The 27,051-nt window shown below is 34.5% G+C and overlaps 1 protein-coding gene across 5 annotated transcripts in view; it reads right to left on the bottom strand.

Moving 5' to 3' along the window:
• Positions 1-6,105: 6,105 nt before the first annotated feature.
• GRIA4 (glutamate ionotropic receptor AMPA type subunit 4) overlaps positions 6,106-27,051 on the bottom strand; it is a 381,426-nt gene continuing 360,480 nt past the window's right edge. The window contains exons 15-17 of one of the 5 annotated variants that reach the window (XM_054440025.2): positions 22,163-22,277; positions 13,757-13,891; positions 6,106-8,622 (exon numbers count right to left, since the gene is read on the bottom strand). In XM_054440025.2, the coding sequence (XP_054296000.2) occupies positions 8,458-8,622; positions 13,757-13,891; positions 22,163-22,277 (415 nt within the window). In that variant the 3' untranslated portion in view covers positions 6,106-8,457. Of the gene's footprint in view, positions 8,623-13,643; positions 13,892-16,168; positions 16,284-22,162; positions 22,278-27,051 lie in introns of those variants that run through there. The other 4 variants (XM_054440024.2, XM_063671385.1, XR_010127632.1 and 1 more) reach the window with 4 other exon arrangements.

Genomic DNA, 27,051 nt, shown 5'->3' with positions numbered 1-27,051 from the left:
TCTTCTAATCATCCAGTGGAGGGTCATGAGAAAGAGCTTCCAAGTGAATTCAAATTCTCTTTGTTCAGCAGCCTCAACTGTTTCAAACTGACAAACTTGCCAACACTTGATCTTTAAGAATTTGTTAATATTTACCTGAATTATTCTTACCCACTCATGTTACTGCCAGTACAGCACACTTCCTTTCTGCTGTACCAATTGCAAAACTGTGTAGCTCATCTCTTTTTGAAGGGGTTTGTCCTTCTTTGGAGTTCAGTTTACTTGGTCACCATGAGCAGCGTTCTGATTTGTACCAAAAAATATAATTTTGTAGATGATTAGGCTTTTTCTTATTGTTAGGGCAAAAGTGACATTTTTGAAGTGTTTTATTTCCTAGAAGCAGAAGCCCAGGGCTATAGACAGAAATAAGTATAGTTTCATTTATTGAGCTCCTATTACCAGCTGCTATGATAAGCAATTTATAAACATTTATTCTCAACTTCACAGCAATATCAAATGCTAGGTATTATTGCTCCTATTTTGTATGTGAACAACAGGCTTTTTCCAGAGGCCAGAGAGTCAGTGTCAGGACAAGGATTCACATTTAGTTTTGTCTGATTCTAATGCTGATAATTTGTTCTTTCTGCTACTCATTGTTGCCTGTGGAACCAAAGAGTGAAGAAGTTTATAAAACAATCATGTAACAGTGGTATAAGTGCTATTATAGAGGTAAATGTAGGACCTAGGGAAATTTTTTGAAAAGGGACTCCAAACTAAGAGAATCAAAAATGTCTACCTGAAGAGGTGATTTTTAGAATGCTTCCTGATGAATGAGTAGAAATTAGGTGTAAAGGAAAAATGACATATGCAGCACTTTGTGCCCACTCAGCTTCTTTTGAATAATTTTCTGTATGTATTCCACATTATGGTTCTCTAGTAATAGCAAGTATTCGGTTTCCCTTTTTGCTATGTCATAGGCATGTGACCTAGCTCCACCAGTTAGATACTCCTACCTGAGGTTTGAATTGGAAAGAGACCATGTGTGGAGCTCTTTCCTGCGAAGGAGATAGAGTGATAGAGTACACTAGAGAGGCATCCCACTTACAGAGGCAGTAGAAAAAGAAGTCCTAGCAGCAGTGTTCTATGTTCTCATGTTCTATGTCCTTCCTGCCAACTTTGATATATGTGTCCACTATTAGTTGGACATGGCTTGGGAGCAGATCAGTGGCCTGATTTGAGTATCATTCTTGGCTACTTGGCCTTCAGCACTGATTCTCTGTCTTCACTCATCTGGGAAACTATCTCATTTCCTTTAACAAATTTACTTGTTGCTTAACTAAGCTAGAGTAGATTTTGTTGATTATAATTGGAAATCTTTTCTGAAATAGGTGCAATCCAGGTAGAGGGAAAAATTGGCAAAACTTAGAAAGGGGAAGAAGATGAAGCATTCTGGAACCTGGAGCTGAGAGTGATTTAATGTTATTGGAGTGGAAAGTAGGTGAGAGACGACAGTGAAGATGTTGACAGACCTCATATATTGGACATAGAGTTATTTTAATCAGGAAGGTGACAGGATCATATTTATGTTTTAGGAAAATTACTCTGGCAGCCATGTAGGAGGTGAATTAGAGGGGGATATAAGTGAACAAGAAGCAAGGAAACCTATTAGGAGATAGTTGTAGTAATAACGGTGAGATATTCTGAGTCCCTGAATCAAGTCAGTCATAATATGGATGACGAGTACGGGACAGAGAAAGGAGAGATGAAAGATAAGGGAATTTAAGATGTTGATTGATCAGATGTGTGAATGAGGAAGGAAAGAGGTTATGGAATGATTCTCATGCATTGGGAGATTAGATGAATGCTAATGCCACTCACTGAAACAGGGATGCTAGAGGAGGTGGGAATGTAGAGTGAAAAATGAGGAAATTTGATATGTTGTAATAGAGAAGTCAAAAAGAGATAAACAGTAGGCAACTGAGTATGTAAGACTTGAATGGAAGACACAGGTTTCGTTGTTGATAATGTATAGGTGACTGTAGACAGCTTGATAATAGTGACATCATCCAGGTGGAATATTCCTATGAGAAGAGAAGGGGACAAAGGGTGCAAACCTGAGTAATAGCAACATGTAAGGACTGGTTGAGGGAAATGGGGAATATAAAATAGACTGAGAAGAAATAAATAGAGAATTAGGGGGAATATAATAGTATCATCCAGCCAATACATAAAGAGATCAATTTGATTTTGTTCCATATTGAAATGTTTATTTAAATATGGCTACAAGATATTTATTGGTGATCTTGGGAAGAACATTTTGGTAAACTGACGTAGCCAAGTAGAGGAGTTCAATAGTGGATTAAAGGCCACTCTTTTCAGTCACTAGAGTGTGCAAGGAAGAAGAGAAGTGGGTCATCATCTGAAACAAGATGAGAAGGTAAACAATCACAAGATCTGATGCATTTCCTTTGGTGCAAATAGCATAGAGGCAAAGACCCATGAGAAGTCAAAGAACTGCAGGACTAAGGGTTAGATGAAGCATCTGTACAGACCTTGAAGTTGTTTAAGACGATAATAGAACTTGGAGTGCACAGGAAGAATAAGCCAAATGCCAAAATCATTTGTGAATGTGGGGCAATTACAGATAAGTCAGCAGGCAAAAATGGACAAAGAGGCAGTGCATTTTGACAGTATGATTAGATGAGAAGAAATTTTTTTGCCTATTGTCATGTTTTAATTTTAATTTTTAATTGACAATAGTTGTATATATTCATGAGGTGCATAGTGACATTTTGATATATATATAATTTATAGTGTTCAGATACGGGCAATTAGCATAGCCATCATCTCAAATATTTATCATTTCTTCGTGTTGGGAACATTCACGGGGAAGGATTTTTATATGTGGGCTGTAATTGTAAGGACTGACATTCCTTTTCCTTCTAGGCTTGTGGTACATGGAGTGGTATTATCAGGAGATGGGACAGTGCTCTGGGGAGAACTTCAGGATGTTCAGGGCTTCCTTACTTCATATGAGGGTCCTAGGGAGAATGGTGGCAGTCAGAGAGAGAGAAAAGTGGTGGGAAGATGAACGGTGAGAAGGAAGAAAAGTGCAGAAGAGTACTGGGAGGAAAATGTGGACAAGACACAAAGAGATTAATGGAATGATTTAGATGTGAAGCTGTGACCAAGGATGACATGGATATAGACCTACCGGGTCAAGTCCCAGGGTTTTCATTAAATCTCAAGTTAGTGTCACCCATTCCTGTGCAAGTCCCAATGAGCCTGCAGCCACCTACTTTGATGGTGGTCTTGGAAGCTTAAAGATGCTGGCTGACACTGACTGTGCTTAGATATAAAAACAGAATATTGGTGGGAAGTATGGTTCTGCAAAAATTTCAGGCAGATGGGATTTTAAAATGCCCTGTTTTAGAAGTTTGACACAGCATCAGTTTAAGGTGGCCAAAGGATTAGGCAAATCTCTAGATTGAGCCAGCTGTGAACAAAATTGTTCCAAATCTCTTTGTTTTAAAAAAATGCTGAAAGACTCCCATTTATGTTGGCAATTAGCTCTGAGGAGCTGGGAGAAGTTTTCATACAGGGAATGATCATAAAATTCTTTAGAGGGTCTTTATTCATTCATTTCTTTATTCATTTAGTCAAACAGTTCATTAAATCATTTATTGAAACATTGATTGCCTATGACTACAGACCTACCCAACTGCACAAATAATGCTCTACAGACACAGCTTTAAGCCATTACTAAATGTTTAGGAAATTCAGAACTGTTGGAGAAATGTACAAACTCTGAGAAGGAAATCATAATGGTATATTACTTGAACAAGCTGTCTTTATACTTGAGATTGTGGGACTATGAAACTCCTAAGTAACCTTTTCCTTCAAGCCATGTACTAGGCATTGTGATTTAACAAAAATTTTCTTTAGTGATATTACATATTTTCTGCGTTTTTTACTTACTTTGTTGTTCATGACACTTTCCAGTCAGTACAGCTGGCTAAAAAACAGGTATTTATGCAATGGAAGTTTGCTCAACCTACCATTTTCTTCAGATTCAGAAAAAATCAAATGAACGCTTGTTCTTTGCCACATGGAAGGAAAATCCCAATCTAGATTTATGCATATCTCTGTGGGAAGGAGACATATTATTAGGGTTATTTATAGGCTAACATCCATGGAAACATGGGACTTAGAATTTTCTCTTTGTTTCCCTCCTTCAAGGGAACCACAAATACCAGTCTGTGGCATGTAGGGAAACTTAAACTGGAGGCACACATGTCACAGGAAGATTACATTGAACATTCCACATCTTACAGTGTAGAAATTATATGTCAACTTTTCTGTTCTCTCAAGTCAACTTGGCTACCCAGGGGGATCCTATGGGCCTTTTACCAAGCTTTCTGTTTTCTAAATGTCTTCTTTCCCTTTATCTTTTACTTTTCTTCATTTTTTGGGTCTACTTTTCCCCCTAAGAAAATAAAGTCAAAGACAGACCAACAAACAGGCTTTTCTTATTTCATGGAAAACAATTGGGTTTTCTGTTGCTATTTGAGATATAATTTCTATGTCTTATCTCTTGCTCTTTATAATTTATCAAAATTTTTTATTGAAAAAGAAAAGTTATCCTTTGAAAAGACTACTGATATTAGCTGCTTAGAAAATACAAAAATATATCACCTACTATATTTGCATTTGGCTTTACAAAGGTTAAGTACTCTAGCTTGCTGAACTATCTGAAACTGAAATCCTTTTACGAACGTGTATGAAAAGGTACATTTTTCAAGCAGCATCATTTAAATAGGTATAAGGCAGATGAATCTGCACATTTTTGTCTGTCTTTTCATAAACTTTCTGGATGTCACCTTTCATTTAGTTCTTATTCCTATCACCACTTCACTGATGTTGCAAATTGGGATATTTTACTTTCTAGGAAAATTATCTGAATATTTTTTTCCACTGATACTAACTTAATATGTAAAGTTATGTTTATGAATTGACAAAAATATATTGAACAACTTCTCTGTGCTATTCTTTAGGGAAATTGAATGAGTTGGTAGTCTGCAAGTACATTTTGAACAAATAGTTATTGAATTGAGTGTAACAAAGTGGCTCTCTTGAAGGCTCTTTAGATCTTTCTAACATGCTCATTGTATGCATTTAACTAGCTGATCTAGCCTCAAAGTTGGCTTTAGCCAATATGTTCAGAATCAACACACAGTGATCTTGTTTGGTAACTGGGTTCTTCACTTTGTGGGACCAAATGTTTTAAGTGAAAAGTTAAATTTATGTTTAACTTAAACATAAATGTTTCAAAGTCATATTTCCTAGTTTTATATCATATCACCAGACTGGAATCCAGAGAGATAGCCCTTTTTACTGATGTCAAACTTCAAATTTTGTTTTGGCCACAATTATTCTTTACTATAAGAAATAACTCTCTAACTTCATATCATGAATCCACTCTGAGGCTTAAATGAAAGATACCTTTGGAAATATGACTAAAAACCACACCAAAACCCTGTTCTGTGTTAGTTGTTTTTTTTTAACAACAGTTTATCCAGCCAAACAAATGATTCCACAACTATATACAGTTACATGGAGTATAGTCTTATCTGAACAGAAAATTTATCAGATCAACTTTTTTTTTTTAAGCCACACTTTCCAGTGACATAGACAACACTATGAAATCAGCCAACTTGCAAGCTTCATTTGGCTCACCATATACATATGCTCCTCAACTTACAATGGGTTTATATCCCAATAAACCCATCTTCAGTTGAAATAGTATAAGTTGAAGATGCATTGAATACATCTAACTTGTTGAACATAGTAGGTTAGCTTAGCATAGCTTACATGTGTTCAGAACACTTATATTAGCCTCAAAGTCATCTAACACAAAGCCTGTTTTATTACTAAGTGTTGAATATCTCAAGTAACTTATTGAGTACTGTACTGAATACATATCATCATAAACTTGAATAATCATGAGTTGAACGATCATTCAATTGAGGACCATATTACCTAAAATATAGTCTAGAGACTGTTAATAGGAAAAGATGCTGTTTTTCTGCTTTCACTTAATTAAATTAATTCAATTCAATTCACTCATTCATTCAACAAATATTTATTAAGCACCTACAATATGCCAGGCACTGTGCTGGGTGCTGGGGATACAACTGTGAACAAGATAGACACAGTCCCTGCCCTCAAGGAGCTTACAGTCTAGTAGTTATACAGACGAGTACACAGGCAATTACAATGCAGTATGGTAAGTGCCGTGATGGGGGAAAGACATTAAAAAGGGCACCTAACTCAGTCTCACAGGCAGGGGAGTGGTGGATAGCCATGGAAATCTTTTCAGGGTAAGTAAAATTCAATTTGAGTATTGAAGGATGAGTACAAGTTACTCGGTAAAGAGGAGACAGGGAGGAGTTACGCACTGAGGAAATAGTCTATGCAGTGCTCCATGTGCTGCTTTGGAGGTTCATTTGCTGACGGGAATAGCTGGATAGAAGTGACAGAAGTCCTGGAAGAAATAAGCAAGGGCCAGGTCATGAAGGGGCTCATGTGATCTTCTCAAGAGCTTGGAATTTTTCCTGAGGGACCTGTGTGTGTGTGTGGGGGGGGGGGTGGGGTGGGGTGTGTGTGATTTATACTGTTTAAGATTGCTATTACTGCAGCACAGAGATTGAATGGGAAATGGGATCTTGAGAGTTGATGGAAGAAAATCAGTCCTTCAGCTTTTCCAACTTTATCTTCCATAATATCCCTGTGCTCTCACTAGCCCATCTAATAGCATTCATTCCTTAAATGAGCCATTGATTTGTATGGCTTTGGGCCACTGCTCACTCATATGGCTCTTAACACCTTCTCCTCCTGTTAAAACTCAATTCATCCTTCAAGGCCAGACTTCTGAAATCATCCTAACTTGTGCTTTCTGCCAATACCCTAAGTACATGATTTTTATCTGTATTAGGGTACTTATTTATTATTTCAAATGAACCAAACCTTCTTTTGAACCATGTTACTTTAATTCATATATAAGGTGATTTTTATAAATAAACATGAGTATAATTTTCTTTACAATTTCCAGTTGAAAACAAAGACTAATTCTTCATTTGTTATCTACCCCAAGCTATTATGAATGCCTTCATATGATTTAAAGGGAACAATAGGAATAAGGGGAGAAGCCCAAGAAACACATAATTTTATGCAGCAAAATACAGTCAAGTAAAATTTCAACACACAGTTACAAGGTATGTTGTTGTTAGGACAGTGATTCATTCCCCAACTCAAAGACTCCATCTTTGACAATTTAATCTGTTAATGAGTCAAGATCTGAAAAAGAGGGGTAGCTTAGTATGCAAAAAATAATGAGGGCTAGCTACATTTTCCACTATGGTCCACCACTAATACAATCTCTCTTACAGTCTTATAATTTCTCAAATAACTTTTATAACAATAAGAAAAAACTTTTAAGCTCTGTAGATATTGTAAGAACATCTGCTGTTTTATTCTTTTTGGTGGGTACAAAAACCACAATGTTGTACACAGAACGAGATTATAAATAATACCATTAACATGAGTGACCTGTCATCTCTTTCGAGTCTACACCGCAGACTGATGATTGAACCTAAACGTTTTCTTCCTTTTGCTTTTCTTCCTGGTTGTGAGACAAATGCAGTCAGTGAACCGACTCATGTGACATAGTGAAGGTTACAGCAAACAAGAAGATGACCAACAACTTTTATAAAAAAAAGTCTCTAAAGTTTATTACAGTGATGGCATTTATATCAATTATTGCAATGTATTGTTCCTTAAGATGGTTAGAAAAAAGAATTGTGTTGTCCTCTACTGAATTTACGTCAGTTAAAAAGCAAGCATGTTTCAGTATTTGTTTTCTCCAAAGTAAGTGTACATACTTCCTTTATTTTTTTTCCCACAGGATTTACATGTTTGTTCATTATTTTCTTATCACAGTTTAGTGATTTGTTTTCTCAGCTGGATTTTCTTCCATGGACTATATGGGTGTTCTAGAGACACAGGTTAGCATGTTCACGGACTTCTACAACTATTTCATCCTTTCCAGTGACGACGAAGGCCTTTCTGAGCAAGAACTTCACAGTTTAATGCGCTAACTCACAAGTATGATTAGTTTTTGAGTCCACTCGAATGAAATTTGTAGCTGTTAATACACCCATCCCAGATCCCTCCCCCACCCACTCCCCAAAAAAAACCTAAATTGTGAGTTTTCCTGATATAAAATCTGAGTTTGGGTTTCCGAGCTGAGCTCATGCACACGTTGCTGCTGCTGATGTCCGGCCAGCGCGTTAGGACGGACTTCCCGCTGTCAGCCAAAGGAATGGTTTAGCAAAGACCCGCGCGTGGCGTGTCCCTCAGGGCTGCGTTTCCACCAGTCACCAACAGTTTAATTAAGGCACTCAATTATTTTTTTGGTTTTTATGGTAGGTCCGATGCAATGACGGCCAATCCTGAACTTTGTCTGATTGCAGTTCCAGTGTGTACAGCCTTTGGGCAGTCAGGCGTCAAGACGCGGCCATTCTCTCCCACACTCCCAGTGATGGATAATCTGGCTTTGTTTCTTATGGCTTCGGAAAAGGTCAGCTGGGTTGCATGGAAAGGAAGCAGAAAGAATGCGGAGTGTTACCATATTTCTGTTTCTTCAACAATATGTTCCACAACAAACACCGAAATATAAATAATTAGACATCTGCATTTTTTTCCATGTTCTTTTGGTCATATGAAAACTGCTTATCCAGGGAAAGGAAAGCTTAACTACACCGAAGAATGAATCTGTCTAGAGTTTGTGGTCCTACCTGTAGAAAAACTAATTCTAAAATTATAATATTTAACTACTGTTAGTAAATCTGGGCAGGAAACATCTTTTAACTTGCTGCACTGTATGTCTTAGTACTTCTGGATGAGCTTAAAAGCTCTTTTATGTTTGACAACATTCTTTAAATAGTATTTCCTTGTCATGAAATGTCTTTACAGTGCAAGGATTAGACTACCAGAACTAATGAAGTACCTAAACAAACGATATGTATAGACTATTCATGACAGATCTTCCTGTTTTATAACACAGACCTATCCACAGACACTTCATTCATTCACACCAGTTATAGACATGACCCAGAACAGCACAATTAGTGACATATAGTTCATTCTATGCTATTATGGACACTAAGGCTCATATTTTAAGAACTGTATTTAAAAGGGGTGCACTGAAAAGGGATATGTTTCAAAGCCTACTGAATGGTCATGACTGGGGAACCTCCCATATTGAGGTTATAGAGTCAGGGATCTGAAATCAGTAAATTCCTGCTCCTTATCACATTACATAGCAGATAACATTACACAAAGGAGAAACAGGCACTGTTATTATGTTAGTCTCATTACTGTTCATTCACTGTCTAAATTCTTTCTAGTAGCTAGAATTATAACTTAAGAGGAAAATAGGGTAAAGGAGTGATTCCCTAAGTTTGTTATGACTTAGTTCATAACTCACAACTCAGCATGTATCTAATTCTCTGTTGTGAATTCAAGTTTATCCAAATCTTTAGGAAACTCTATCCCTGTGTTTATTCTGCCCTGGAGCTCAAATATTAGAAAAATTATATATTAAGTAATGAAATTAGTAACTAGTTTAAAAACTGGTGGAGTAAAAATGTTTACGGATCAGTTACTCTGAAAACTTCAGAAAGTTGAAGTCAAATTGCTAGTAATGACATATAAATGACAAAATCAAGGTCAATCTCACAGTTCTGTTTCAGTAAACAATCTTAAAAATTAATACTTATCATCATAATCAGAACTCAGGATATGGTCTTTACAGAAACTTGGACAGTTTTTATATTTAGAAATCATGGAAATATAACAAGGATTTTAGAGAAAAACAACACTTCTACCTGATTATCTTCTATTAGTCCGTTGAAATCAAAGTCCTTCTGTCTTTTATTTGGCATATAATAGGCACTCAGTAAATATTTGTTGAGTGGATGAATGACCCTATATAGGAAGATACTTTTTATCTTTCTTGTAAATGAAACTGATAGAATAATATTCTAAAATTATTCATAATTTATCAAACCTGCAGAACTGTACACTAAAAAGGGTAGATTTTATTGTATGTAAATTGTACCCTAAAAATGTAAATGAATACATTGCCCACTATTTTAAATTGATCAGAATTGAATTTCACTGCACCAGTGAGGAAGTTAGAAATGAAACAATTCAATTCCATTTGAGCATTTGAAAGAATCCCTTAATCAAGAACCTCACCCATATAGAATAATCTCACCAAGGGAACTAAAAAGTGTACATGGCTGCAATAGTCTTGTTTTTGAAGTGAGACTTTGGGGAGATTGTGTTACTGGAGGTGAATGTTTTCCTACTCAATATTAAAGTACATATGCTTTTGGGTGTGTGTATAAAAAGAAGTATTAGCAAAGCAGTACTATTTATATCAAGAAAATCTAGCAACAAAATATATTTAACAAACATAAGCCAAGACTTGGTATCAAGATGCTAAATAACTTTCTAGTGTAATCTTTTCCGTTTTATGTGTTTTAGATGGACATTTTGGGGGTCAGAACTCTTTAGTGAGTACCTAACTATATGGAATACTCCAGTTACAGCATTGGCATTTTCCATAATCTTCTAAAGAAAACAATTTGGGAGCAGATTTAGGAAGTTTATATTAGTTAGATAAAACCATATGCTGATGAAAACAAGAAAAATGAATATCCACGAGTCTAATCCAAACCAATGTATTAGCCCATCTTAAATCTTTGAAAGAGTCCCCAAACCACTCAGAGTCTCCAAACCACTCATCTCTTGTTTAACAAGAGATTTAGGAAAGGTGGTTCCAGAGAATTCATAGGTATCTACTAATCACCAAATTTAAACAAAACCAAAATCAAAGTCTGAATATGTTTCCTTAGATTCCCTTTCAACATTTAATGTTAAGTAAAATAGACAATTATTTGTTAAAATCCACTAGTTTAGCTTTGTTTTAATTTTTCTTCAAGAGGAAATACTAAAATACCATTAATAAAAGCATGTTAATTTTTAAAAAGTGTTTACAGAAAGCTTTTGCCATACAAATCTGTTTTTGTTTTCTTCCTTTTCTTGATCATGTTTGTGGGAAAAGGAAAACTTCCAAAGGTTGAAGAATTCTATATAATCTCAAATACACCCTCCTTTTTTATAGATTAATGCAATGAAGTGTATTACTTAATAAAACTTTGACTTATTTTCCTTTAAATCTGTTTTAGCATTTTTATTTCCTATACTTACATCATCTGTATCTTCCATAAAATGCCATTTCTATTCATCTTGATGTGAACCTTTTGAGGCTCCTCAAACTGGAAAACTTTCTAGTAATTTTACATATGGTCTGGGTTTTGTTGGATTGTTGTGGCTTATGTTCCCTTGAGGGATGATCACTTTTTACTAGAATCTACCATGGATTGAAGGTGTCAGTTTTGTTTTGGGATTCTGGGGCAATATTATTTTTGAATTACCCATCATTTCCATAATTATGGTCATAGAGTTTATGAAAGTTTTCCTTTAATTTGAGAGTACAATAAAAACTGCTTACTTATAAGTTTTGACAGGCACAGATTATTTCATTTATCCCGAATGCCACTGTCTTTTAAAATGTCCAATGAATGCTTCCTATTTATTTGAAATTTATTGCCTTAAACGTTCAAATCTACCTCTAAAGGAAATTCATGTGAGGAACTTCAATTTCAAGTTGTGACTCCAAATACAATGTTATATGTAAATTGTATGTATATGACGTGGGAATTTACATCTCCTTTTAATAACTTCCCTGAACTTTGAAATGAACTAGCATACACAGTATTTATTTCTAAAAATTTCTAATACTCTTTTTTTATTTGCTTTGCTTCCCCACCCTTGTACCTTGCTGATGATGGCTGGAGTGCCTTTGTTATGCCAAAGAAAAGTCAGTTTTAATGAACTGGTAACAAAATCTAGTAAGGACATCTTATAAAATTCATCTCAGAATTCAGTCCAAATAATTGGCTCTGAAAACTAATCAAGTATTGTTTTTCTCAATTTGAAAAAAGTCTCTCATCAACTCTGTAAACATTAAGATGAAAGCATTCTTCTAATGGCTAAGACACCTTCATATTATCCCACTTTGTAGTTTTGCTATTATAAGACATGCTAAAAATGTTTGGATCGAATGAATTGAGGATTTAGTTCTTAATTCTTTTTCACAAAATTAGGAAAGAATCATTTTGGAACTATCTATGTGCTATTGTACTCAGTCACTGATTTCTACATTATATTTATGGATGAAAGCAATTAGATCTTGATAAAAAGGGATGGCATTGGCTCTTTGCTTTAAGATACAAGTATTTCAAAAGCTTTCATATAAATAAATATAAAAATCAAGAGTGTTTAGCTGGTGTAAACTCAGATGTACATCTTACTGAAAGTATATCGGGTTTTTGACTCTAAGGTACATCAAGTACCAAATATCTCTTGGAAATTCAAAGACTCATTTATCGTTGTAATGAAACTGAGCAGCCTATTCAGTTAGCTATTATAGATAATTTTAGAAAATGGGTTTTAGAGTCCTGACTTTAGGAAGAGCAATAACAAATCCTTTCAGATCTTATTTTAAAGCTACTTCCTATTACTAGAGGAAAGAAGTGGACATTTAGATTTAAAAAAAAAATCTCCATCTCCTATATTTTACTGAATGCTTACAATTTTTTATTGTGCCATTATGAGAGGATGTGAGTAAGTGGGGCTGACCTGGATTGCTTAAAAGCAATGGAAATTAAAAAAAAATAGTTTATAATGACTCACTGTAATTTTTATCTTTTTCTGAATCTTTCCTACAGGACACAAATATTGCTGACGTCTCTGATGGAAAAACTGCTCTATTGCCTAAAATGTCTGTTTACCTTAGTGATACTTTGAGCATAAAAGTTGAATTTCATCTAATAAATGTGAATTGTAGTCAATATTCTGATGATCACTCTTCCTTAAAGGTCTGGCTCAAGGACTACCATCAGATAAATAAAAAGTGGGATTTCATGTTTTAAAAATGTAGAATGATGGCTAATGTGAAACAGATTAGAAGAGAAGCCAAAATTCATTGAGCACATACTCTGTACCTTGGAGTTTGTACATGTATTGGTCCTCAGAAAACAATATGACCTTGTCAAAAATAGGCAACTGTCTGGGTTTTGATCACTTGGAACAGATTTTGTGCTTATTTTTTAGCACCTACCCTAAAATTGAACTGTTACAGAAAAGATTTGCCCAGTCTACGTGCAAGGAAGCCCAGATCTAATTTCCAATTTTCCCCAAATTTCAGGTAGAATATACTGTTTAAATCATTTCACAGAGCAATTCTGGTTTGTTTTTATCTTTCCGACCCTTGCAATGCAGATATCTATTGGCAACATAAAGTTTCAAACAGTACATCTGCAGCCAAAGAAAACCGAACCAATTTGCACTGAAGTTTTCAAAAATATAAAGCTCTAATTAGAAGCAAGCAATACCACCACTGGACAGACAGGTCACAACACTGCGTTCACAGGATGCATCCCCCACTCACTGTAGTCGGGCCTAAGTCCTACCCCTAAATTTTAATACTTTCGGTTCCATATACGTTGTAACCTTCTCTATAGGTTGCTAAATTCTGGGTATTCTGCGAGGAAGTTGGGTTAAAAGTCTGTGCACTCTTTGCCACCTTCATTCTCTTCGCTTCTGCCCTGGACTTGTAACAGAACTCTATCAAAGCCACCAGCATTGCCAAGCCCAAGCCGCCAACCAGAATGTAGAAGACGCCTGCTACATTGCTCAGGCTCAAGGCACTCGTCTTGTCCTAGGGGGGATAAAGACACTTCAGTTAACTGTGGAAATGTCACATCCAAAAGGTAAAAGAACACATGAAATCCAAAAAGCCAATGAAAGTAAATGCTTAATTTAACCTGAAATTATTTACAAGTATAAGTCACTGATGGAGGCTAATGGACTTAAACATAAAGCTTATAGCTCTTGGGAGAAGTAAAATTATAATAGTTATCAACAAATTGTATCTAATTACATTCAATGAAATCGGTAACATTTTATCATTATTAAATATGCAACGAAAACCATTATACTTAGCAATATATAAGCATTTATATATTTACATAGAGTGGCAGAAGTGGGCTTATTATTGTTAAGTTTGAAAATGACAGGTTTAAAATCCAATTATGGGAGAAAGGGGATGTCTTTTGGCTTTGCTTCTATTAGAATATACTTTTAATGTTTGAGATTTCTCTTGAATAAATCCAACTCCACATTTCCTAGTTGAGCAACTAAGGAGTTGTTGAGCTGATGGTTTCACATTTTGTTCATCATTAATTTACCAAATATATGCAAATAATGTGCCAAGGTACACATTATTTGTTCTTTCAGTTACATCTACAAGGGAAATCTCATGGAAAATGTTACTTTTGCATATTATACACTGTTTAGAAATAATTATCTGTGTGTAACTCAAGTAATTTTTTAAGATAACTTTAAAAAATATATAAATTATTATGGTCAATTGAGAAATAAGTTATTTATGTATAGATGAATTTATAATTATTTTTATTAATTAAAAATACAATATAATTCCCACTTAAAAATGCTTAGTCCATTAATATTTTAGAGATATTATTCTTCAGAGCTTCAGTATACATATAATCTCATAATAAATCCAGAATAATCTCTAAGTCCTACTCTCATGATTGGAAGATACTAAAATTGTAACAAGAATTCAAAATTGTTTAATAAATTATAAATATGCCTATTACATAATATTATTGCGAGAATTATTTTGGTAGACTACCTGAAGGATGCCCTGTAGTCATTATCTTCTCAGCAGTATGTTTTGTGCAAAATGTGATTCAGACCCTTAACGAGTTTTATAGGAGAGTATTTAACTCAAAAGATGCACTATATACACTGTCATCTTAGTCACAACATCAACTGACTGGACCAAACATTTTAGGGTAACTTCATTTTTAAAATAATTACTCTTTAAGTATTTGCGCTTGTCTGACTTTACATCAGGATTTCAGGTAATGGTTTAATTATCTGGCCAAGCTTGTCTCATTCCACTCTGGTTAAAGGGCAGACAGAAATGATTAAAATATAGGGATAAGGCCTGAAAGGGATTCATTAACATTAGTTTGTCTCCTTAAATTAATTGAGGCTCTCCTATTTAAAGCAGTCACATGTTTAACATCTTAGAATATCCAGTAATTTGTTTTCTTTCTTAAAGAAGATACAGAAAGAAATAAAAGGGGATTCCAAGAACCTTCAGCTCTGGCTTTCAGGTGCTGTTACTATAGTCTATCAACTTGTGTAGGTATTTAGATTCACTGATAAACTTGTAATTTTTAAAAAAAAATAAAAACATAACTATTTCCACTACTTTTATTTGTACTCAACAGAATTAGGCATATAGGTTCCTGCATTTTTAATTTTTTTCCTGCATTGTTTAAAAAAGAATTTATGATTAAGAGATCTTAGAACTTAAGAATATTATTCATAAACATTGATTAATTAAAACAATTTCAATTGGGCAAGTAGAATTGAAAGGTTCACTCTGTTTATCTATCAGCACAGAAATATAATGGAGGTTCTTCAAACTAAAGTGGAATGCTCGGCACTATGGTGACAAAAGACTGAACCTCTGAGTAAGCATTTATTTAATATTTAGAATCTCCTTTTTCTGGTTTACTACTGATTTCCTGTTTTGAGAATACATCAGTTCTTGAAATAACATGATTTCATGAAGTCTTTGCCTCCAAAACAAACAAAAAAACTATCCCCCAAAACACTACTTTTATTAGTGGTACGTAAGTTTGAGAATAATGTAAAAGGAATTTTGTTATTTAAAAATTTTTGCAGTTTTAAGTTAATTTAAAAGTCTTAATATTGGGGAGCAGGTTGCAGTTTCCTGGAAAGACCATCTCTATGGTTGAAATTTATGACATTAGCTTTTAATTTAGGCAGTGGCTGAGTGTATAATGTTCAGTTTTTATGGTTTCCACATACTTTTGACAATTGCTCCCGTTTACTGCTTTGTGAACACAAGAGGAGGCCCCGAACTGCAGCGACTGACCTTGCTTCCAGAGTCCTTGGGTCCACATTCACCTTTATCGTACCACCATTTGTTTTTCAGCTTGTCTAAGACGCCTGCCTCACTGAGTTTCAAAACGGCAAGGTTTACAGGAGTTCTTCACGTGGAAAATAACATAAATAACATTATATATGTTATTTTATGTTATTCAAGTAAAACTACATTAGAATCGCATGGCAAAGTGACAGAGCAGAGGCCACAGTAGGTGCTATGTCTTGTACTGTAGGCCCAGGTTTAGAATCAGACATAAAACTGGGGCCTGCTCCATCGCTTTAGGTAACAGGCACATACTGCTAGGGAGGATTTTTAAATAAAATGTATGCAATTACTGTGAATCCAAAACTATTGGCCTTGGTTGGGTTTCTGAAACATTTACCATTTTCCCCACATAAATGTGGCAGTCATTCAAAATCCAGAAGCTTCTTTTTGTTCTCTTTCAAAATTAAGGAAGTGGCTGCAGGTTGACAGACTGAAATAGAAGCTAGGTAGGACTGATTTCATTCCTTGCATGCATTATGATTCAGCTCATGGTATTTGACTTTATGCTATAAAAGTATGTCTACAGTATCCATCATTAAATTGACTTCTTGACCGCTTTCATCCAAAACCTAATTGAAAAAGGTGGGTGATTTCAGTGTTACAAAAGATCATCTTATGCAGAGGAAGGTCACCAGGAGACAAATATGTAAATAATTATTTTAAAATATAAGCCCATGATGATACTTTCCTTCTAAATTGCAGTCTTTAACATAAATAATATCACCAGAAGCAATTTTCATCTATCTTGTCTATCTTGAATCTATCATCTATTTATCTTTTCATCTATCTTGAATCTTAAAGCATATTAATGTACTTTAAGTACAAGGTGAAGTGACTGTAATATATTCCACAAATTCTTAGCAACAAAAAAAAACAGGTTAGAGGTAATCAAGATTTTTCTGAATAGACAAACTCCTCTTATAAGAAGACTCTATTTATATTTATTAGAGACTCTATTTGTCTCCTCTACCATCTTTGATTCCTTCAACACTAAATATTGTATTAGGAGTTTCAGGGAGGAGGACATCAGTCATTACCTGGCATCAATATTCCAAGGAGTTTAATAATTCTTTCAGTTTTCACTCCCATATTACAATATGAAGGCTAAGATGATGAATGGAAAGCAGAAAGTTTCAGGATCTTTTGTTGTTACCATTTTGTTGGCTTATTGGTTTTTCATTTTGTCCCAAGACAGACTTTTCATATTCTTCTGGACATTTTGCCTGGTTGTATCCCCTAATGCGCCTCAGTTCTTCTAGGAAATGCTGAGTGCATCTGGAGTTACAAGACATGCGTTTATTGGGGATTCATTCCAAAAACCTATCTACACAACTAGGAAATGCATTAAGAATGATGGTGATCGTGACAGCTAACATTTACTGAGCATTTACTATGTACCAGGCACGGTTAAAAGCATTTTTCATGTACACTAACATCATTCACATTTTACAAATGAGGAAACCAAAGCACAGGCAGCTTAATTCAGCAAGTTATACAGCGAGGCAGTAGCCTAATCAGGATTCCTGATAGTATGACTTCATAGCTTTTGCAATTAAAAATATTAATAGCAGAAGACTCACAAAATGATGTTTCTAGTTAATTGGGCCTTCTGGTTAAACTAAAACCCATTTTTTTGTATGGTTAGTTTTGAAAAAAATTCTAAAATACAAATTTTTATTTTTGTTTATATGGTTTCTGGATATAATTTAAATTTTGTTTCAGTGTTACATTACTATGGCTTAGATTCATTGTTCCACTGAAGAAGTAATATACATTTGCCATGATCCTAGAATATTATGTTGTTTTTTGGATTAAAATCTGACATGAGCATGATTTAATACTTTCTACTAAAAGCTGAATTTGAGGGTGGAGTGAGTTGAGGATTATGGTTAATTGGGGTGCCTGGTTATTTTAAACCCAGTTAATCTGGGTTTTCCTATCCATACCAACCACTACTCTCTGCACCTGACCCCCAACCCCCATTTGTGACGTGATTGTTACAATAACCACAACTGTGGGTTTACCAGTGACCTGCAAATCCTTTGGGAGCAGAAGTCACCTGTCATTTATCTCTGTAAAACGGTATTTTCCAGAGTAGCTGACTCAGAGTAGGTGCCCTATAAAGTAGCTCAATTTAAAAAATGACAGAGCAAGATTTTTGAATCCAGAGCAAGCTTTTTTCTTGAACTGATACTCTAAGGGTTTTTAGGTCCCCAGGCAAGCTCCCCAAAGCCTTTGTAACACATGGGTGCTAAACTATATTATCCTATATTTCAGTTCTTGAATGGGGTGGGCTGGGAGGAGGAGGACTCAGTGCTGAAAACGGGAGGAAAGTTCGAGAGTTTCCTTTAAGTTTCTTCAAGAAGGGACAACTGAAGGCAAAATTGTGAATAAGATGAAGACTGCATTAGGCTTCTCTCTCCCCTCTTGAAGTAGTCTTTTCTCTTATGCCCTTCTTTTTCCCTCTGGCCTCTTTATCCTTTCTGCTATTTCACACCTGTAACCCGGTTTTAGAGGATTAGACTAACACTTTGAATATAAGATATTTAGTATTAACCATAATTAATGTTCAACTGGTGGACTATCAGAACAAGGAATTCATTACTGGGAGAGTCATTCTCCAAGGGCTAGATTCCTTTAGTGTTTTTTGTTTACTACAACTTTTTTTCCTTTCCATTTTTTCCTGCTGATGAATGCGTATTTTCTGTACTAATTCCATTATTATTGCATTGGTTGTCATGGCTGTGATAGAGGAAAGCAGCTTATTTGTAAGTATAGCATCTACCAAAGTCAGAAATGGGCTGTATTCTTCAAAGTGCCAAATTATCAGGAAGTGCACCACCAAATATAATACCTAGAGAAAGCATTATTTGATACAATCACACTTACAAAATAATTTTTATATGAATATCCACATTTATAAGTGTGCATATTTTACACATGTAGAAACAGAATAAAGTATAAAATTAACAGAAAAAATAATTTTGTAACTGTAATAATTGGTGATTGATGGTTGCAGCTGTTGCCAAAATTTCTAACTAGAACCAGGATTGAATAACTGGCATAAAAGTTGGCCTAAAATTTTTTGTATGGTTTGTGCTTTGACTAAACCATACTAGGTTAACCAAAGTGGAGAATACATTTTAGACATTGCAATCAATATTTTCAAATTGGCTCATTCATTGTCAAGTAGTAAATTTTTGCTATTTTATTCCCAAGAGTGAGTATGAATTTCTTATGACCATAAAAGAGGACCATATCTCAATAATATTAACTCATATGAACACTACCAAAGGATCAAGTTTTCAAATGAAGGAATTTGTACCCCACAAATCATGCATTTCTGCTTTAATTTATTTCATGTAAGATGCAGGACCCTGTTCTTCATATCTGTTGTTAATTTTTTACCTTTCAATGTGAAGCCTCTTGGCTGAGGACTGCTATGGTCAGAACTTCATAGCACTGAGAGTGGCTGTCAGGTGAGTGGGGATGCTAATTACTGCACGGCCTGGAGTGTGATAGGGAAGCTGCTGCAGTGACCCCAAATAGTCTAATTGTTCCTTATATTAAATCATGAGCTCCTTGAGGGAAAGAACAGTGGTAATTCTCTGTTTCTACACAGGTACTGGCACCTGGCCCCATTCAAACACAAGTTTAATAATTTGCTGCTGAATGGAAGGCTGGAGAGGTTACAGTCCTGTGAATGACAACTGAGTCAGCTCTCTCACAGAAACCTTTCCATGTGTGGTACAGGTTTCCATATTTCCCTTCTTCATTAGATGAGTCACTGTTGGGATAGTTAGTTTTCTCCTACGAAGATTCTGTATTTGAAGGTCAGCTAAGCCAGGATTTCAGCATGTGTGTGCTGAGTTCTCTGTGTATTTTCCCTTCTGCACTGAATTGGCAGCATTGGTCTTTTCTGCTTTAGTTTTACACACAAAGGCTTTAGAGTCAGCTGCATTTCTCACTTCAGGACTTTTTCTCCTTATTTTACCTCTTGTGGTGAAGATCAGGCCAAATGGGAGGGGTAAGGTAAGTTTACAAAGAAAATCAGTCACCTGAAGATGGTACAAAATGAAAACGAAAAAGCAACAACTGTCTCCTAGTAATTTATTTTGATTTAAGTTAGGTCAGGCCATTTAAAATATCATCTTTTATGGCAAATTCAGAGTAGGGTATTATTAACATTTAGAGTGCAACAATCTATTCTCTTGATAAACCTTAGACCAATATACAACCTATGTGGATTTTTTTTTGTATGCAAACACATTCCTGGAGGAAAAAATAAAACATAATATATTTCATTTTGGGAGAACATTTTATGTTAATTTTTTATAACATGTTGGAAAACTACTTGTTAAAATTTGAAATAGCACATGTACCATAAAACCTAAAGTATAATAAAAAAAAAATTTGAAATAGCATTCATTCTAAAACATTGTGTAGTTCATGTTTGGTGAAAGTAATGTCACTGCATAACCATAAGAAAAAGCAATTGGATTTTGGAAACTACAGGGTTAGAGAGAAATTTATTCTTTTGGACAACAAATATTTACTGAATGTCCATTATGTACCAAACAACGAGTTGGATACAAGCTAATTAAATCTGACTGAGTTGTCCAGTTCATTTCAATAAATTAAAACGACTTTTGTTACATAGATTTTTCTAACATATATGTTTCTGTTATGCTTGCTTATTTTTCTCCAGAAAACATCTTTAATGCACACTAAAATGGGACTTCATTATTTATATTTGTGGAAAATTTTATCTGTAAAGCAGTGTTTTACTTCTCTTGTATTTGTGATAACAATAAAAATTTGAAAACTAAATTTTTTCTAATGGAATAGAATATCTTTGTTTTTATTTTCTCTGGTGTTATTCTATGATATTTTCTGGTATTTCTAATTTGCATGAAAGAATGCTAGGTTATTAGTATAAAATTTAATAATTTTCTCTATGTATATATTTATATGTTTATGAAAACTATCAGAACATTTCAGACAGTTGGAGCTCCAAAATATAAAATAAGTTATTACTCCTTAAGACGGAGCCTAGAATGCAGACAAAAGTTTGTCCTCCTCCTGCTGCAATAGAACTAGTTATTAGATGGGAAGATGTAGGTGAGCTTAATTTGAAAGGCTTTTTAGATCGGGTGAGAAATTTCCCATCCATGAACTGTTTTCTTTAAGTCTAAAAATACTGATACATAGTGAAGAAGGGCTCTGGGACCCTAGTATATTCTGTTAATTTCCTACTTTTTTGTTCTTTAGATATTGCTTAGAAATAAAAAAAAACTATTATTTTAGGAAGCTGGAGTTAAGATATGAAGTGAAGAAGACAAAGCTGAGTTGATTTTGTTTTTGTTTCCTGATCATTTTGCAATTTGATCCATTTATGGAAGGCAAAAAATGTGTAGTTCATATGACAGTCTTTGATTTGTAGTTTAACTTGAACAGAACCTGAGAGTTTTAGATGGAGAAAACTTTTTAGTAGGCACCCTAGACAGGTCTATGTGGAGTCAGGTTATTGCTGATACTAAACAATATTTGGTAGAAGTTCTGGTAAAATAATGGTGAAAAAAACAAGACAGGTTTACCACCCTGCTCTCTCCCCTCTCTTCTCTAAATTGCTTTTTCAGAAACTTACATCCCTTCCTACTTTCCAAAACTGAGATTCATAGGCTTATAACATCTGATCCACAACCTCTTCAAAGGCAGTGATTGTCAGTGACTATTTTCATTAGGTTTGTTAGTGTGTCACTAAATTGATAATGGTTGCAAATATTTTTGCATTGACAGTAATTGCATACGTAAGTTTGTGAAGGGACTGGACTAGCAATTCGACTGGTATTAGGAGGTCCAAACCATCAGTCTCCCAGCAGATGCACCTATTACTTTACATACTGTTTACCCGCTTTTGGTGACATTGAGGCTAACCTTGGAGTCACCTCCCCCGCTGCCACATTCTCCTTTGTCGTACCACCATTTGTTTTTCAATTTGTCCAAGAGGCCTTGTTCATTCAGTTTTAAAACTGCGAGGTTAACAGCATTTCTTGAAACGATAAAACATATTTTGTAAGAAACTGCACAGCTGTTAAGATGTTAGAAGGAATGAGGACTTAAGCTCTTTATAAGCTTCTCCCAGACGCTAAATAAACCTCTCATTTTACCATCCTGCAGCCCCTTCCTCTGGACTCCAAACCAAAGGCAATTGTAACTAATTTCAAATGTATTAAACATGCAGTATTTGGTGCTGTTCACTTTCACAGTTCGTTTATTGTCAAATAACTGATCTCATTATCAATCAACTACATGGATTTTTTTTGGCAAAACAGTAATAAACTGGAATTTACTAGTAATTGAGAAAGAATTGTGTCTTGAATTCCTTTGCCTCTAAGAATGCCAATGATCCAAAAGAGAATGAAATTAAAATTCATTCCCACAAGGAAAAACAAAATGGCATATACAAACCATCAAACAAGCCACTAATTTTTCTTTACTGATTCCCTGAAAACAAAGAGTAATTATTACTCCCTTTATTTTTTATGTGGGTTTAGTGTGCTCAATTTAGTTGTTCGCAGAATCTAGGATTTCCCGATCATTTGCTTCATGGACTAGAAGCTACATGGTAGTCAAGAGACAGCAGCAGCTCTAGGGAAAAATTCTTACATCTAAATTTTGTGTTAATTCTTAAAGGCATTGAATGCTATTTGGAAATTAGGATTACATATCCAATTTGACGGTTTAAGTAATTAAACCCCAGGATGTCATGCTGCATGTGATACTGACTTTGCAAACAAACCCACTAGATTAGATTTCCTCCATGTTTTTCTCTAAAGGGAAATAGGGGAGCTTATTTTGGCTATTCTTTAAGAGGAATAAAAAATAGTGTCATGGGCCAGGAGCGGTGGCTCACGCCTGTAATCCCAGCACTTTGGGAGGCCGAGGTCGGTCCATCACCTGAGGTCAGGAGTCAAAGACCAGCCTGGCCAACATGGCGAAACCCTGTCTCTACAAAAAATACAAAAATTAGCTGGGCGTGGTTGTGGGCACCTGTAATCCCAGCTACTCAGGAGGCTGAGGCAGGAGAATTGCTTGAACCTGGGAGGCAAAGGTTGCACTGAGCTGAGATTGCGCCATTGCACTCCAGCCTGGGCGACAAGAGCGAAACTTCGTCCCAAAACAAAAACAAACAAACAAAAAAATATGTCATGGGCTTTTGCCTCCCATACATTTGGTTTCTTTCCTGCTTTCAAGTTACAGTTTTTAAATGGCCCAATAGGTATTTCAAGAGATTTTTCCATCATTTAATAAAATTTCTGTTAAATTTAAGGAGTGGCTTATATGCTGAGGGAATTTGGGTAACGTTTGTGATATGCTATTTTATAAACACTGAGTTTGGTGATTACTTAATGGCAAATGAATTATAGGTAAAATAAAGCAACCATATTATCAAATAGCAGTTGAATAATTGATTTGCAAGCAAAATGACATTTAGCCAACTAATAAAAAATGTTGCATATTTTACCACCAATTAGCCTACTAAAGTGTTTATTGTCTTAAAATTTGTTCATATTATTTCAGGTCAACAACGTGCTTTTCCATTTTGTGATGATCTGATCCACTTGGAGAGTAAACAGTTCTCATAAGTAAACCACACATTTAAGAGTTTTTAGTTTTAACTCTTCTTAAGAATTAGACTGCCCATTTACTGAATGCTAATTAAATAACTAGCTATTCCTACATTTCCAAGTAAGTGCCACATTAGTGGTGTAAAATAATGCATGTAATTCCTAATGTGACAATATCAAGTTGTTAGTTTAATAACCAAAGGACCAGACTGAAATGTAGGAATGAAGATAGAGACATCTATTTTTTTAAAAATTCTGCTGAGAAAAAAGGAATTGTTCTAATTTATTTTGTGTCTACGAGGAACTAAATTTGTCTTTCAATAAATTAAGGATAACTACTAAAATTCTCTATTTTGGAGAAAATTATTTTTATAATCCATTTTATTTTAGCCTTAAACATTCATGTTAAGATTTTTAAAAATGAAGTAATATTCCAATTATTTTCTGTGTTGGTTTAGACCATTCCTCTGATAAAACTAAAATTATTTCATGAGAGGGTTATTTAACAGGGTTATTAGCCATATCCAAAGACAGTTTCACAGCACGATAGAAAACTAAAAAGCAAAATAAAGGAATGGATAAGGAAGAAAAGCTTTACATTGAGAAAATTGTTTGGAATCAAGCTTTCTACAAAATTATTCTAAAACATTGTCTTTGTAATACCATCTAATAGGCCATGTAAAAACAGTTTAGTTTCACACTGCTATCCATATATGTGTGTAATTTTATACACTAGACCAATAGATAAGTTACTACCCAGTTCACAATTAATCTACATGTTTTCCTTCCAGAAACATGTGGTCCCTCAATAGAGTCCACTTAATACCATCATATATGAAATTTACCTTTCTTTAATGATGCGTAGTGGAAGACATTTCGTAATCCATATCTGGAGATAGTATTTCAAGATTTCTGTGCATGTTAAAAGTGTCTGTGGTTTTCTACAATTGTCTAACTAAAGATGTAATTCCCTCATATAATAAGTTTAGGTCTAAAGGCCTCCTTAGAATGCTATTTAAGCTTTAACATAAACCACATATATAATGACCATTTGGACATCTGTTCTATTTTATAGAATGAATCACTTCTACATGTTATTAATAATAAAAATCATCAATGACATGTATATGTATATAATTACTTCACTCATTTTACTGGACTAGGTTGAAAAGTACTTTTTGTCATGTTAAGAAGAAAGTGAAATCCTGAAGAAGTAATGATAAACAAGGCTAAGGAAGCCATAAAAAGTTAGATAAATGAGGGATGTAGAAAGCAGATACTCGCTGCAGCACATTTTATTATTGTTTTGAAATCCCCTTCAAATATTTCAGACATAGACTTCAAAATTGATGTCAGAAACTCATATTGATTCTAAGGGGTATTCTTGCCCTGATTAAATATATCAGTGTCATTGTAATAGTGACCTGCCAAGTAGATAAGTGTAGAAGAAAAATATTTTCAGCTATTTCTTACATTAATTATTCCCTTTATTGCGGAAATGTAGCTTTTGCAAAGTCAGTTGAAATGAATTGCTTTCCATTTAAAAATAGAAGAGGAGGAAAAAGCAACAAGGGACCACATTTTTTCTAGATGTTTAAACCATATTGGAGAACCAGATGTGTTGACAATGATGTTGCATAGACTGAAATAGGTTCAAGGTAATGTGTTTGCCTTTGCCTTGTATGCCTTAGCAAAAATCTAGGTGAGAAAATCCCTTTCCCAAATAGCTTTTCTCATAGTAATGAGATGACAGGGAATTTGATTCGGGCCTGGAATGAAAATGCTCACTTGATCAACTTCCAGGACCTCTGAAAAACTTCCAAAAGTTTTTATTCCTGGAATTTCCCTCAAATGAGTTAGATTATGAAAATCCATACTTTACTGACCTAGCACTTAAGACTTACTTTTGTTAATGGGAATTTTGTTGAAATGTCACATAAAACCAAAGCTTTAGTATGGGAACTAACATATGTAAATTTTTTCCATTTATTATTAATAATTTTGGGCACATTAATCTAGTGCAAAGTAAGATTTCCTTGTGAAAAGCATGCTTAATCCAGGCTAAGACATTTATTGCTTATTCTTTACCCCTCCACAAATAACTTATCATTAAATTATATAGATCTGGATATGCTTTTATGCTTACTTTTATGCCTTACTCATATTTACTTCTAGATCCTATTTCTTATAGTATGATTTCTCTGTTGGTGAGGTATTAAAGTGTATATCTGATAAAGTGTCAACCTAAGTAAACAGGGCAAATTTTAAAAGTTTTAGTAAAGTTTAGTTTTATTTTTCTGATTTCCTGGATTTGTGATTATTGTTGTAAATGACTGATGATACAACTTCTTAGATTTAGTCATTGTCTGCCCACAAGATATTCAGGACATATGTAGTTTGTAGAACAAATAATTTGCAGTATTATCTTTGGTCTGGTTTAAACACATTCAATTCCATCTCACTTAATAGGATGAACACTTTATTGTTGGCTATGATGGCAATAGTATATGGAATTAATGCAGTTTATCTGTCTTAACTACTGTGTAATTGTGTTAGTGGATTATTATCCTTATAAGAAGGTATCCATTAGTTATACCAATTGAGTATCCCTAATCCAAAAATCTGAAATCCTAAATGCTCCAATGTGCATTTCCTTTGAGCATCATGTTGGCACTTAAAACAATTTTTTTGGAAATGTTTTAGATTGCAGGTTTTCAGATTACGGATGCTGAACTGTTGCTAAGTGTAACGCAAATATTCAAAAAATCCAAAAAAATCTGAAATCCAAAACACTTCTGGTCCCAAGAAGGCCTGTGACCTCTTCACTGGAGTGCTCTCTTCATACTATATTATATAAAATTTAAATATCAAGTGTTAAAATGTTCAGAATATTTACCTGAATGAGGCTGAGAGGTTTTTTTCATAGTCCTAAATAAATCTTAATATAGTTTAAAAACACTTAAAAATTGTGTGACAAAAAGAAATTGTGTAAAAATAAGAACATTCTTTTAAAGTCGGCAAAAAACATGGATAGATAACTTATGCAGCAAGAAATATAAATCATATAAAATAATTCAGCCTTATTTGAAGTTAAACTAAAATCATATAAAAATAATTCTACCTTATTTGGAGTAAAACTAATGTGCATTAAAGCAATGCAAATTCATTTCTCACCATTCATACTAGGAAACATAA

Source organism: Pongo pygmaeus, chromosome 9 (assembly GCF_028885625.2).
Source record: "Pongo pygmaeus isolate AG05252 chromosome 9, NHGRI_mPonPyg2-v2.0_pri, whole genome shotgun sequence".
Taxonomy (NCBI): Eukaryota; Metazoa; Chordata; class Mammalia; order Primates; family Hominidae; genus Pongo; species Pongo pygmaeus.
The sequence above is the reverse complement of the archived record's forward strand: the minus strand, read 5'-3'. Positions and strand labels throughout refer to the sequence as shown.